Source organism: Acanthochromis polyacanthus, chromosome 5 (genome assembly GCF_021347895.1).
Source record: "Acanthochromis polyacanthus isolate Apoly-LR-REF ecotype Palm Island chromosome 5, KAUST_Apoly_ChrSc, whole genome shotgun sequence".
NCBI lineage: Eukaryota > Metazoa > Chordata > Actinopteri > Pomacentridae > Acanthochromis > Acanthochromis polyacanthus.
Genome location: NC_067117.1, coordinates 2,887,030 through 2,900,696, shown reverse-complemented (window position 1 = coordinate 2,900,696; position 13,667 = coordinate 2,887,030). Strand labels below are relative to the sequence as shown.

At 40.9% G+C, this 13,667-nt stretch overlaps 2 protein-coding genes across 10 annotated transcripts in view; both read left to right on the top strand.

Moving 5' to 3' along the window:
• Positions 1 to 1,796: 1,796 nt before the first annotated feature.
• Positions 1,797 to 13,667, top strand: part of LOC127533977 (nuclear factor 7, brain-like) — a 192,361-nt gene continuing 180,490 nt past the window's right edge. For 8 of the 9 annotated variants that reach the window (XR_007941877.1, XR_007941880.1, XR_007941882.1 and 5 more), the window contains exon 1: positions 1,798 to 3,191. Coding sequence is in view for 1 of the 9 variants with exons in the window: in XM_051948119.1 (XP_051804079.1) it covers positions 1,800 to 3,191 (1,392 nt within the window). In the remaining 8 variants the exon portion in view is untranslated. Of the gene's footprint in view, positions 3,192 to 13,667 lie in introns of all 9 variants that reach the window. The other variant, XR_007941883.1, reaches the window with a different exon arrangement.
• Positions 9,159 to 11,763, top strand: LOC127533982 (nuclear factor 7, brain-like). Its single transcript, XM_051948128.1, has 2 exons — positions 9,159 to 9,285; positions 9,375 to 11,763. The coding sequence occupies exon 2, from the start codon at positions 9,392 to 9,394 to the stop codon at positions 10,778 to 10,780; it is 1,389 nt and encodes a 462-aa protein (XP_051804088.1). The 5' UTR covers positions 9,159 to 9,285; positions 9,375 to 9,391; the 3' UTR covers positions 10,781 to 11,763.

Sequence of the window (13,667 nt, the reverse complement as noted above, 5' to 3'; positions counted from 1 at the left end):
ATGATGCTTCCACCACCATGCTTCACTGTCTTCACGGTGTACTGTGGCTTGAATTCAGAGTTTGGGGGTCGTCTGACAAACTGTCTAGACCCTGTCGTTGTTTCTCTCTCTGAGAACAATCATGGTTTCATAAGTCCACAAAATGTTGCATCATTTCTCCTGAGGTCTGTCATTGTGTTCTTTGGTCAGTTGGAGCGTCTTCAGCTCGTCATTTTTCCAACAATACGATTTTGGTATGTCAAACTGCTGTTCTGCTTTCCTGCAGGATAAACCATTTTCAACAGCAGCAACAGCTTTCATAATGTCATCTTTGTTGTGCTTCCGCCTTGATTTCACGCCTAGTTTGCGCACCATTGTGTCCCTTATAGCCCCGCTTTCCTCTCAGAAGTCACCTGGAAAAGAGAAGAAAGGTGGTTATTGCAATTTACGGTGACACCAAACCAATACTTTTTAAGTACTTACCTGATACTGTTATCTAAGCAGGGAAATGGTGTTTCCCCCCATACCTAGGTCGGTCTGGCCTGAAATGATTAAGTTAGGACGCCATTATATTTTAAAGAAATTCGACAAATTTCTTGAAACTAATATATATGTACAGGAAAGCAAAAAGGAATTTCCAACTTACCTAGATTTCTTTAAGAATTCATGGATAATTGATAAAAACAACACAAAACCGCATCCTGCTCAACATAAAAACCGCAGAATTACATTTAAAACATTTTCCGGAAAAATGTCCCTTATTACCCAGCTGTCCCTTATAGCCCCATTTTACGGTAAAGTAAAGAAAATAAAATGTAACGCTGCCGAAAGCATTTCGCGCAAAATACACATCGTTAGTCATGTGCTGCACACATGTAACATACTACGTAACTTTTTCTGTGTGCCATTGACCTTTGAACCAATCCTGCCAGTTGCAGCATATTATATAACCAAATCAACCGTGGTGGAATATAAATAAGTATGTTTGCTAAAGTGAGTAGAGATTTGAGTCGATAATTACTGTGATAACTGTTGACTGCACTTGAGATATTTTACATTTTTACAAGCTACATAAAACGGCCTCTAAAAGATGTTAAACAACCAAATTGTGAAGCAAAACAACCATAAAAAGAGCAAGAAATTACCTAAATGTGATGCATGATGATAAAAAAAGATGTAAAAATGTTCAAAATGTTATGTAAAACAATCACTAAATAATACAAAACAATAATCAGTCGATGATCGATTTGTCAACTGCTAATCTGATAATTGTCGACAGACTGATGACATTTTTTACTGCCCAAGTTTTCTTAACAAACCTTTGTTGAGAAGAGGTATTAGTTATTTTGCTTAGTTTCCAAATAGAACTAAATATTTTCAAACATTTACTCCACAGTTCTGAATTGTTTGCTCAACTAATTTTATCCTTTATGTTCTCCATACTTCATCCAGTCGTCCTCAGCATTGGTTCATATCAGCACTTTAATCTGGGCTTTAGTTAAAATTGAACTTTGAACTTTCGTCAAGTATTTTTATAGTCTGTAATTCAAGAATCATAAGTTATCTGAAAGCAGCAGCAGCCATGTTTCCTCCAGTAAGAACATGTTCTAGTTTTATGGATTTATGGACGTGGACTTCTGGACTCAGTTTGTCCAGCAGTGATTATTGGACTGAACCTCCTTTATTACTGGGAGACAATCACCACCAAAAAACACAACATTAAATCCAGCTGCTGACAGATGTGGGTCCACAGACTCTGTTCAAGCAGGAAAACCTTCTCAAGATGCTGAACTGTCAGAACTCTGTTGTTCATGTCGTTTATGATTGAAGTGAAATCTGAATGTTTTCACCTCGACTCACTGGACTCTGTGTCTGCTGTGTTTTCAGATTCACTCACAGAACAAATGGATTCCAGATCAGAGGAGGATCTCTGCTGTCCGGTCTGTCAGGACGTCTTCACAGATCCTGTTATTCTGTCATGTAGCCACAGCTTCTGTAGAGACTGTCTGAAGACCTGGTGGAGACAGAAACCAACACACGACTGTCCAGTTTGTAAGAGAAGATCTTCAAGAGAAGATCCACCTTGTAACCTGGTTTTAAAGAATCTGTGTGAGTCCTTCCAGCAGCAGAGATCTCAGAGATCTTCAGAGTCTCTCTGCAGTTTACACTCTGAGAAACTCAAACTCTTCTGTCTGGATCATCAGCAGCCAGTGTGTGTCGTCTGCAGAGATTCAAAAAAACACTCCAACCACAGATTCAGACCCATCGATGAAGCTGCACAAGAACACAGGGAGGAACTTCAGGAAACTCTGAAGCCCTTAAAGGAGAAGCTGAAGGTTTCTGAACAAGTTAAAGTGAAGTTTGATCAGACAGCAGAACACATTAAGGTCCAGGCCCGACACACAGAGAGGCAGATTAAGGAGCAGTTTGAGAAGCTTCACCAGTTTCTGATAAAGGAAGAGGAGGCCAGGATGGCTGCACTGAGGGAGGAAGAGGAGCAGAAGACTGGGATGATGAAGGAGAAGATGGAGGCTCTGAGCAGAGAGATAGCAGATCTTTCAGACACAGTCAGAGCCACAGAGGAGCAGCTGAGAGCTGAAGACGTCTCATTCCTGCTAAACTACAAGGCTGCAGTGGAAAGAGTCCAGCGCTGCCTCCTGCTGGAGGATCCACAGCTGCTCTCAGGAGCTCTCATAGACCAGGCCAAACATGTGGGCAACCTGAGCTTCAACATCTGGAACAACATGAAGGACATGGTCTCCTACACTCCTCTCATTCTGGACCCAAACACTGCTGGTTCAGGACTCATCCTGTCTGAAGATCTGACCAGTGTGAGACAAGGAGATAAACAGCAGCTTCCTGATAATCCAGAAAGGTTTGATGGTAACTTATTTGTTCTGAGCTCTGAAGGCTTCAACTCAGGGATTCACAGTTGGAATGTTGAGGTTGGAGACAGTAAATACTGGACACTGGGTGTGGTAGAAGAGTCTGTCCAGAGGAAGGGAAACATATGGTATGAAATATGGGGAATAAGGTTCTTTGAAGATAAATACTCAGCATGGTCACCACCAGCTTCCTCCATTGATCTCTCAGTGCAGAAGAAGTTCCAGAGGATCAGAGTGAATCTGGACTGTAACAGAGGAAAGCTGTCCTTCTCTGATCTTGATACTAAAACACTCATACACACCTTCAATCACACTTTCACTCAGAGGGTGTTTCCATACTTTTTCAGTTGGGATAAAGTTCAGATTCTACCAGAGAAGGTCTCAGTGACAGTGGAACAGATCAGTTAAGAGGTAAAGAAGATGAGAATATTTCTGATGATGTTTCAGAGCTAAAAAACTAACTGATGAAACTGATAATAAGACTGTTGTTGTGGATCTTTTGTACTGTGGATATGAACGTTGGGTGGAGGGGTAGCTGTAGGAGGAAGTCTGCTGAATAACAGTTGATAGAATAACCAGCTTTGATAATGCCACAAATGTTCTCATGTTTTACTTCAACTGTCACAATCACCTGGAAATATGTCACAGCAAAGTCAGCGCACATTTTTATCATGTGTAATGCTACTGGACATCAGATTTTTGATAAAAGTTTCGTCTTTTGCTCTCTGAGATGAGATTTCCAATCAATAGAAAGGAAAAGGGGGTTTTGGCTTTTTAATTTCTCTGCATTGTGAGAGTTTTTCGGAAACATCAGCATTTTTATTGGAGTTTTTCTTCACCAACTATTAGTTTTATTGTGACTGTGACCTTGTTGGTCAGTGATTTATAAAAATAACAGAGTTTTTTTTGTTCATTAACTTTTTCAATCTAACAGTGGAAACTAGTTTTTGTAATTACATTTTTAGTTGGGTACATTTTTTAGATGTAAATACACAAAAAGTAATATTCTGTCTTAATCTCTGTTAACAGCAGTAAATAAATGTCTTGTGTGAGATTAGAATCTGTATTGTAGTGTGTTTCTTTGCATGGAAAATTTTGTTTAGAATTTATGACTTCTGCTTATAGGACTGACCCACATAATTACATTTAAAAATACCAATATTCAATTCTAAAGGGTAATTATGGTACAATACAAATATATTGTGGCAGTCAAGCTTCTACATCACTGCAAGTTGCTCTATAATCTGAGATATTGTGTTCATGTTACATTAAAGCTGCTGTCCGGAGTTTGAATCGCAGCGTCTCCAAAAACACTGGTGGTCCCTCCGTCCCTCTGATTTCGCCCCTTTATTTGTGCACGCGCGCAGTACATGAGAGAAGTGTGCTGCAGCATCTCGCCTGTTTTGCTGTTTTCCCCTCTTCTACATTTAGTACATTTAGTAAATAATAAAGGAATTACGTTAGAATGCTGTAATTGAGTCTAACTTGTCCTAATACCAAAATAACATGAATCTGCTAGGACGAACGAGTAAAGTTTCAATATGTGATTACACTCGTGTATCCCTCTGGATGATGTTGTTTATCAAACTTAGTGCATTTACGCGGGTATATGTGTTACATTGTTTATTTATTTCTATCTAGAGTTCAGAATTGCATGACTCCTCTGATGAAGAGTATGTCCCAGACGCCCCAACATCTTCCTCCAGAGGTCGGGCATCTAAACGAAGCCGTCAGGCGGGCTATGGAGGCCGTGGTCGGGGAGCGAGGCGAGCACCCCGAGCCAAAAAACGTCCTGCAGTCTCTTGGCCTGACAAACCGTGGGATTGGTAACTTTTCTGGAAGTTGCTGAGCCCTGATGCTCTCTCCTCCACAAGCAAAACAAATGTGCGCGGTTGCGTAGTGCGTAGCTCGCCCACCTCTGCATGGGCTTGCTTGCTGTGCGCGTAACCGTTGATTGACAGCATGACAAAGCTGAAGCTCGAACTTGATTGGTCGGCAGCGACCGGCGCTTTTTGGAATAACATGGGGGTCTATGAGAGGAAGGCGGAGCTCAGGAATAAATTTTCATATCGCGTTATACTAACTTTATATTATAGTATCGAACTAGACTAACACATTTAAACTTTGTTAAACAATGATAAATACATTGAAAACGAACAGAAACTCCGGACACGAGCTTTAACCTGCTCAGACCTGGGCTCACATGTTGGAATCATTTTTAATTTTCTGTCTATTTGGGATTTGCAGGACGTGAAGAGTACAAAAACTGAACATCATCTTTTAACATGAGGTAGTTTTTTTTTTTCACTTGATCTCAAACCAACAATTTCTACTCAAACATCCCTGATTTACTGGTAATTTTGTTGGATAAAATATAGACATTTATAGAGATATTTGAGAAATTTGAGCATCATCTATCATACTTTCTGAGATGACATTTTTTGACAAACTGCCCGGTCGACTCACTTCTAGCACAAAGTTTTACATGTTTAAATTTGAGGCTGTTTGAACGACGACATCTCAGGAACTGAAACTTTCACTCTTATTTCTCATCATGTCGTTGATTGAGAATCACATTTCCTTTCACTGTTTTGCAGATGATGTCCAGATTATTTACCAATTAGTCCCAAAACTGCAGGTTCATCACAGCCATTGCTTCAACCACCTAGAGGATCTAAAGTCATGGTTGGACATTAATTTTCTTTCTCTCAATGAAAACAATACAGAGATTGTAGTTTTTGGTCATCCAGATCAATTAGGCGACTGCATCAGTGCTCTTTGCCCAGTGGGAATCTGTGATCAACCCTCCTCAAGTTATCTGGGTGGGATTTTTGACAATGTTTTTAAATTTGACAAACAAATTAGTTCTGTTGTCAAAACCAGATTCTTCCAGTTGAGGCTGTTAGTCAAAGTCAAGCTGTATCTCTCTCACAATCACTTTGAGAAAGTCGTCCATGCCTTGATAACATCTAGGTTGGACTACTGTAACTCTCTGTACAGCCCGATCTCACGAGGATTCGTGAAACTGTCACGTAAGTTTTAGTTTCGGTTTCGTGCGCACCAACACGATTTCGTCATGTTTTTCGTGCCGCTCACCACGAAATGCGCACCAATGTATTTTAAACGGCGGACTTTTCGTGCCACTCAGAACGTATTTCAAAAGAATGTGTATATTATATTTTTAATGTAAAACCGTGGCGAATCCAACGCTATATTTTGCATGACATCGTTCCTAAACATAACCCTAACCATAACCATAACCATAACCTAACTATAAGCCGGTGGTACACTTACCAATTTGCATAGGAATTTCAAGAATGTCCGGCGGCCGGCGGCCGCAAACGCGATCACACAAGCAGTATACGCCGATGGACAGCTTAGATCGTCATGAATCCGCCGGTATAAACCACTTTCAGATGTGATTACCACAGCAAAAAACATTTCGTGGTGAGCGGCACGAAAAACATGACGAAATCGTGTTGGTGCGCACGAAACCGAAACTAAAACTTACGTGACAGTTTCACGAATCCCCGTGAGACCGGGTTGCTCTGTATGTGCGTCTGGACCCGATGTCTTTTCGTCGGGTCCAGCTGGTTCAAAATGCTGCTGCCCAACTTCGAACAAGGATGAAGAAACGGGAGCACATCACTCCAGTTTCAGCCTCACTCCACCGGCTTCCTGTCTATTTCAGACTTATTTTTAAGATTTTATTGCTTGTTCTTAAGGTGTCAAATGGGTTGGCACCTTCTTTTTTCTCCGAGCTTTTAACTGTCCATGCTCCAGTTTTATCGCTGAGGTCGGCCAATCAGGTGGTCCTTAAAGTTCCTGGATCCAGGCTGAGAAACAGAGGAGACCGAGCCTTTTCTGTAGCTGCACCCGGTCTGTGGAACCACTTACTTCTTCAGATTAGAACCGCTCAGTCTCTTGATACCTTCAAGTGCATAAGAAGACACACATATACTCTCTGGCTTTCAACTGCAGCTGAGGGATGATACCTGATATATGGCATTATTCATCTTGCTCTTGTTGAATCCTAAGGCCAGTAATCTCCTAAATTAATAATAACAAATCATCAGAGAATCACTGGACCAGCTCTCCATCTAACAGATCAGGTTCCTGCAGCCCAGAGGGATTTCACCCAGGTGCGATTCTGAGGAACAATTAAGCTGGTCAGCGAGGAAATTCACCTAGCTGCCCACTGCCTTCATCCAGATGCCTATCCCGCTTCCTCTGATAATTAATTCACCTGAGAAGCCACTTTTGAATAACTAAATTAATTTACTCGTCACGTCTGTTAACGGCACCTTTCCTCTAAACGCATTTGGCAAGTTGCTAGCTTAAAGTTTAGAGCTTAGGACAATAGAAAACTCCACGGATAAGTTTAAAAAAGGGCCACCCACGACCCCAATAGGACTTAGGTCACCTTTTAGAATCTATTTAGTTGTAATGCACGGATTAACCTGTCTTTTTACAACACCAGAAAATATATATATGAAATTAATCATTGTGATGGGGATAAATTGAATTTCCAATCTGTTAACTTTAATTGCAGGATAAATGTTCATCAGGGGCGTAGCAATAGCGTATAAATCATCAAGCAATCAATCAAATACTAATATTATTTCAATTGCTTAACATGACTCATAAATAGAACTATACTTTCGTATAAGGAATAATGACCCAGATTACATAATTTGGAGAGGGAGAGCAGTCGGTGTGGCCACCACCGGCTGCTCACCTGAAGACCGACGGGCCTCCGAGGCTCATCGGATTCAGGGGGAAGCGAAGAGAGTTCAGTCCATATTTACATCTGCTTGTATCCTTTCTTGTTGATTCGGCCCATAGAAGGTTTGCTTTAATCCACTCTGGTGTTATTCCTTCAGAAATAATAGAGTTCAGTAATGTTCCTTCTGTCAGGTTATTTATAGATCACAGTTCTGTAATCCTCACACAGTGCTGAAAAAAAACAGTCCTTTAGTCCATTATTCTAGTGGACCAGTTATTCCTTTGCAGATCATGTTGAATTATCCCTCCAAGTTGTGTGGTAAAATCCCCTCTGCTCACAGCTTTGTTGCCTGACTTGCATCGAGTGACTACCATGCAACAACTTCCAACTTGCTCCTTCAACAGTTGTATTCTAGACCACACTGAACTCTTTTCAGGTTTTACATATGCAATGGCAGCACTCGTAATTTACATACGCAATGATCTCATACCAAATTAACTTGAGCAATGACTTCATGTCCTCCATGCTCTTCTCCCTCTCTCATCGATCATAAGAGCTCTCCATGTTTGAGGAACTAAAACTATCAGTGTTGGACTGCCTAGCCAGCCCCCCCGATCAAAAGACCTCTCCATGTTTGAGGAACTAAAACTATCAGCCTCCCTGATCTCTCCTGTCTGCAACTCAGAGCAGGCCCCTGACCAGGAAAAAGGAGAAGCCGATGTCAGTGTTATCACTGACACCCCCTTCGCATCAGTTCCTCATCTTGATGAAATCTATCAAAAACATCAGCTTCACCTCGTAACCAAACACATCACTTTTCACAGTGAGCTGCTGTTCTGACTTGATTACTTCTGAAACAAAGATTATAACAATAAGTATTCAAAAATATTAAAATCATCACCTTTTACAGCGAGTTACTCTTTTGGTTTTTACACCAAAAGAGTTGTTATTTCAAACAAATATTATTAAACTAGGTATCTGAGTTAGTTTAGTCACATTCATTGGGTTGTGGCATAATTTGATTATAAATAACAGGTTAAAATATCCCTTATTTAACTGTTATTCTGCCAGAGCCTCACCCTTATGGCTGATTCAGGGATCTCATACCTCTATGTTTCTCAACACTCTGTGTACTTCCTAATAGATTATGTCTTGTCTTTTATTTTTGAACTGTAAATCACTTTGGTCAACCTGGTTGTTTTGTAATGTGTGATATAAGTCAATTTAATTTGACTTGATTCAGAATCCGCATTATTGGACAAATACATCAAATGTCTGATTCTGGCTGAGTGTAAATGTGAGAGGAAGTTTAAGTCTGAGAAAAAAACAAGTTCCTCATCACCCTGACATGGATTGTAGCTTGAAAACAGCTTGATGAGGTTTTTCTGGATTCGGTCTGTGGTCTGAAGGTCATCTGTGTTTGAACAGCAGCCAATTATTAATCTGTTTAGATGTGTGACACCAGAAGCTGCATTCAGACTGTTGCAACATCCTGTTGTACATGACCAGCTGATGTGTCAAAGATTTCATCACTGCAGTGGAATGAAACACACCCCCTCACACAAACCAGGAAACAGTTTGAGATTTTTTCTCAGTAAAGAGACACTGATACGATCAGACGGAGCTTCAGCGTCCTCAAACTGAGTCCAGCTACAACACTGCTGCTTCCAGCTGCTGACACTCCAAACACTGAAGGTGAGTCTGAGCAGAAACACCACTCAGAGTCAAAGGAGCTTTCAGAGAACTTAGTGACTCACTGGACTCTGTGTCTGCTGTGTTTTCAGATTCACTCACAGAACAAATGGCTTCCAGATCAGAGGAGGATTTCTGCTGTCCGGTCTGTCAGGACGTCTTCACAGATCCTGTTCTTCTGTCATGTAGCCACAGCTTCTGTAGAGACTGTCTGAAGACCTGGTGGAGACAGAAACCAACACGCGACTGTCCAGTTTGTAAGAGAAGATCTTCAAGAGAAGATCCACCTTCTAACCTGGTTTTAAAGAATCTGTGTGAGTCCTTCCATCAGCAGAGATCTCAGAGATCATCAGAGTCTCTCTGCAGTTTACACTCTGAGAAACTCAAACTCTTCTGTCTGGATCATCAGCAGCCAGTGTGTGTCGTGTGCAGAGATCCAAAAAAACACTTCAACCACAGATTCAGACCCATCGATGAAGCTGCACGACAACAAAAGAAGAAACTTCAGGAAACTCTGAAGCCCTTAAAGGAGAAGCTGAAGGTTTCTGAACAAGTTAAAGTGGAGTTTGATCAAACAGCAGAACACATTAAGGTCCAGGCCCGACACACAGAGAGGCAGATTAAGGAGCAGTTTGAGAAGCTTCACCAGTTTCTGATAAAGGAAGAGGAGGCCAGGATGGCTGCACTGAGGGAGGAAGAGGAGCAGAAGACTGGGATGATGAAGGAGAAGATGGAGGCTCTGAGCAGAGAGATAGCAGATCTTTCAGACACAGTCAGAGCCACAGAGGAGCAGCTGAGAGCTGAAGACGTCTCATTCCTGCTAAACTACAAGGCTGCAGTGGAAAGAGTCCAGCGCTGCCTCCTGCTGGAGGATCCACAGCTGCTCTCAGGAGCTCTCATAGACCAGGCCAAACATGTGGGCAACCTGAGCTTCAACATCTGGAACAACATGAAGGACATGGTCTCCTACACTCCTCTCATTCTGGACCCAAACACTGCATATCCAAAACTCATCCTGTCTGAAGATCTGACCAGTGTGAGATTTGGAGATGAACAGCAGCTTCCTGATAATCCAGAGAGATTTGATGATTCCTTTTCTGTTCTGAGCTCTGAAGGTTTCAACTCAGGAACTCACAGCTGGAACGTTGAGGTTGGAGACAGTAAATTCTGGGCACTGGGTGCATTAGAAGAGTCTGTCCAGAGGAAGGGAAACATATGGTCTGGATTTTGGGGAATATGGTTCTCTGAAGATAACTACTATGCAGAATCATCATCTGCTTTCTTCACTTTTCTCTCAGTGCAGAAGAAGCTCCAGAGGATCAGAGTGAATCTGGACTGTAACAGAGGAAAGCTGTCCTTCTCAGATCCTGATACTAAAACACTCATACACACCTTCAATCACACTTTCACTCAGAAGATGTTTCTGTACATTTACACTTGGGATAAAGTAAAGATTTTACCAGAGAAGGTCTCAGTGACAGTGGAACAGATCAGTTAAGAGGTAAAAAAGATGATAATATTTCTGGAGTGGTTTGCAGCAGAGTGTGAACCAGGGGAGATGTGGATCAGCACTTCCAAGTCCACGGCCATGGTTCTCTGACATAAACCAATGGATTGTTCCCTACAGGTTGGGGGGGAGTTGCTTCCTCAAAAGGATACAGTTGAGGTGGTTTGGACATTTGATTCAGATGTCTGCAGGGCAACTTCCTCTGGAGGATTTCCAAACGCATGCATGGATGGATGCATGGATGGATGGATGGATGGATGGATGGATGGATAAATATGGAAAATATCTTCAAGTCTCTTCTGAACTTCTGCTGCTTGGACACTTGTTTAACATCAGTCTGCTGTTGATGCTCATTCTGAGTTTTGGCTCCAATAAAACACCACATTTTGGAAAAACAGTCCACTGCTGTTTGAGTTTGTCTGCATTTGTACGCAGATTTATTCCAGTTTTTCATGAAATCACGTTTGATGTCATTTTAAACACCTGATCAGTAGGATTTCACATCTGTAATCATAAAAGTTTTTTTTAAATTAACCACATCAATATGTTGAAGGAATTATTTTATATCCGTCAGCTCTAAAGGTGTTTGACCTCTCATGGACATTGAAGCTCAACACATCTGGAGTTGGTTTGATGCTGATCTGAATTTTGCTCCGATTCTATGTATCAGGAAATCACTGGAATGGAAAAGAGGCTTTTGGCTTTTGAACTTTTCTGCATTATAAGGATTTTTCTTCAATGTCAGCCTTTTTATTGGAGCTTTTCTTCACCAACTATCAATTTTATCCACACTGTGATCTTCTTGGTCGGTGATTTTTTTCCTTTATTGACCTTTTCAATGTAATGGTGGAAACTAGTTTTTGTAATAACATTTTTAGATGGATGCGTTTTTATATGCAACTACACAAAAAGTAATATTCTGTATTATTATCTGTCAGCAGCAGCAGTTAATAAATGTTTTGTGTGAGATTAGATTTAGAATGTCATGTGTTTCTTTGCACAGAAACTGATTGTCTGTGATCAATGTTGTGAAGCATGGAGATATGGGATCCCAGAATCAGCCACAGGGGTGAGACTCTGGCAGAATAACAGCTAAATATGGGAACCTTGTGATATTACAACCTGTGATTTATGACCAAATTTTGCCATAACCAAATGAATGTGTTTTTGCTAACTCAAATGCCTATCTTTATAATCTTTGTTTAGAAGCAACTGAATCACAAGTGTCTCACTGTAAAAAATGATGAGTTGATTATTTTTGAACACTTATTCCTATAATCTTTAAGAAGTAACCAATCAGAACAGCAGCTCACATCAGCTTCTCCTTTTTCCTGACCGGAGGCCTGCTCTGAGTTGCAGATGGAACAAATACATTAATAGAGAAGTGAGACTGGGTGGAAGAACAGTCCCAAACAGTCCAAAACAAATAGTTTTAGTTCCTCAAACTTGGAGGAGTGCAAGAGTTGGGAGGAGGGGAGAGATGAAGTCATTGCTCAAGTTAATTTAGTATGAGAACATTTCGCATGTAAATCAAGTCTGCTGTCATCGCATATGCAAATTCTGCCAGGAGCATGAATGTTACAAAACGCACCTGTTGAAAAGAACTTGTTGGGAGTTGTTGCATGGTAGTCACTCGATGCAAGTCAGGCAACAAAGCTCTGATCAGAGGGGATTTTACCACGCAACTTGGAGGGGTGATTCAACTTAATCTGCAAAGGAATAACTGTTCCACAAGAATAATGGACTAAAGGACTGTTTTTTCTGCACTGCTTGAGGATTACAAAAGACTGTGATCTAAAATAACACTGACTGAAGAAACATTACTGAACACTATCGTTTCCACGAGGAATGACACCAGAGTGGATGAAAATAAAAAAAACTAAACAAATATACGTTTTGTCTGTTTATTAGTAGATGTCACTTCAAAATGTGTGGATGTGTTTCCCACTGTCACATGGTTTTCTTATGCCACAGTGCCTACACACAGTCGCAAACCAAAATGCTCCCATTGAATGGATTTAAGTGTCGTGGGGTGTTCAAGGTCCTCCTTTCCTCCGCTCGCCGTGTCTGCGCTCTTCCTTTCTCCGCTCGCCACAAGCTGCGTGCGGACGGAGCACAACTTTTTTTTTTTTTTTCAGAAATCGATCCGCGGCTCACGTGTGCGCCGAACCGATGACGTCGATCCGAACGGATCACGGATCAATGATGATCCGTTGCACCACTACTGTTTGGAGAAAAAGTCAAGATAATTTGTGCATTACAACTAAAAAAGTTCTAAAAGGTTACTTCAGTCATTTGGGGGCCGTGGGTGGCCTTTTTTAAACTTTTAATCTTTATTTGATTCTGATATAATGTTATGCAAGCAACTATAAATTTCAATGGACAAAAAATGCTGAAAGTGGGTCAATGGGCAATTTGTTAAAAGCTTATCTTAAAAAGTATTTGATGGATCAATATAAAGTTTTCTAGATACCATGTTAATTAAATATCCATATTTTATGATAAATAAGCAAATCAGAGACGGTTGATCAGAAGGCCTCTGATGATCTCAGATGGAATAATCCTCACATGGATTATAGCTTCTAAAGAGCTACTACTGCTAACAAAGTACATCAAATATGTTTGATGAGTTTTTTCTGGATTTGTTTTGTGGTCAGAAGCTCATCTGTGTTCGTTGTGGGAGCCTCCAGAAGCAGCAGAACAGAAATAAACTGTTACTTTGTTTCACTGAGTTAAACCTAAAACCTAGATTGTTTCAACATACTGCTGCACCGTACCAGCTGACATGTCTAAGATTTAGTCGTTGTTGTGGAATGAAACAGATTCAGAACAACAGGTTCAGCAGGAGATGAGGTGTGACAAAGCTCCGCCTTTCACC

What these genes read in the sequence shown, in the direction of transcription:
- LOC127533982 (XM_051948128.1), top strand. Translation starts at nt 9,392, where the DNA reads ATGGCTTCCAGATCAGAGGAGGATTTCTGCTGTCCGGTCTGTCAGGAC.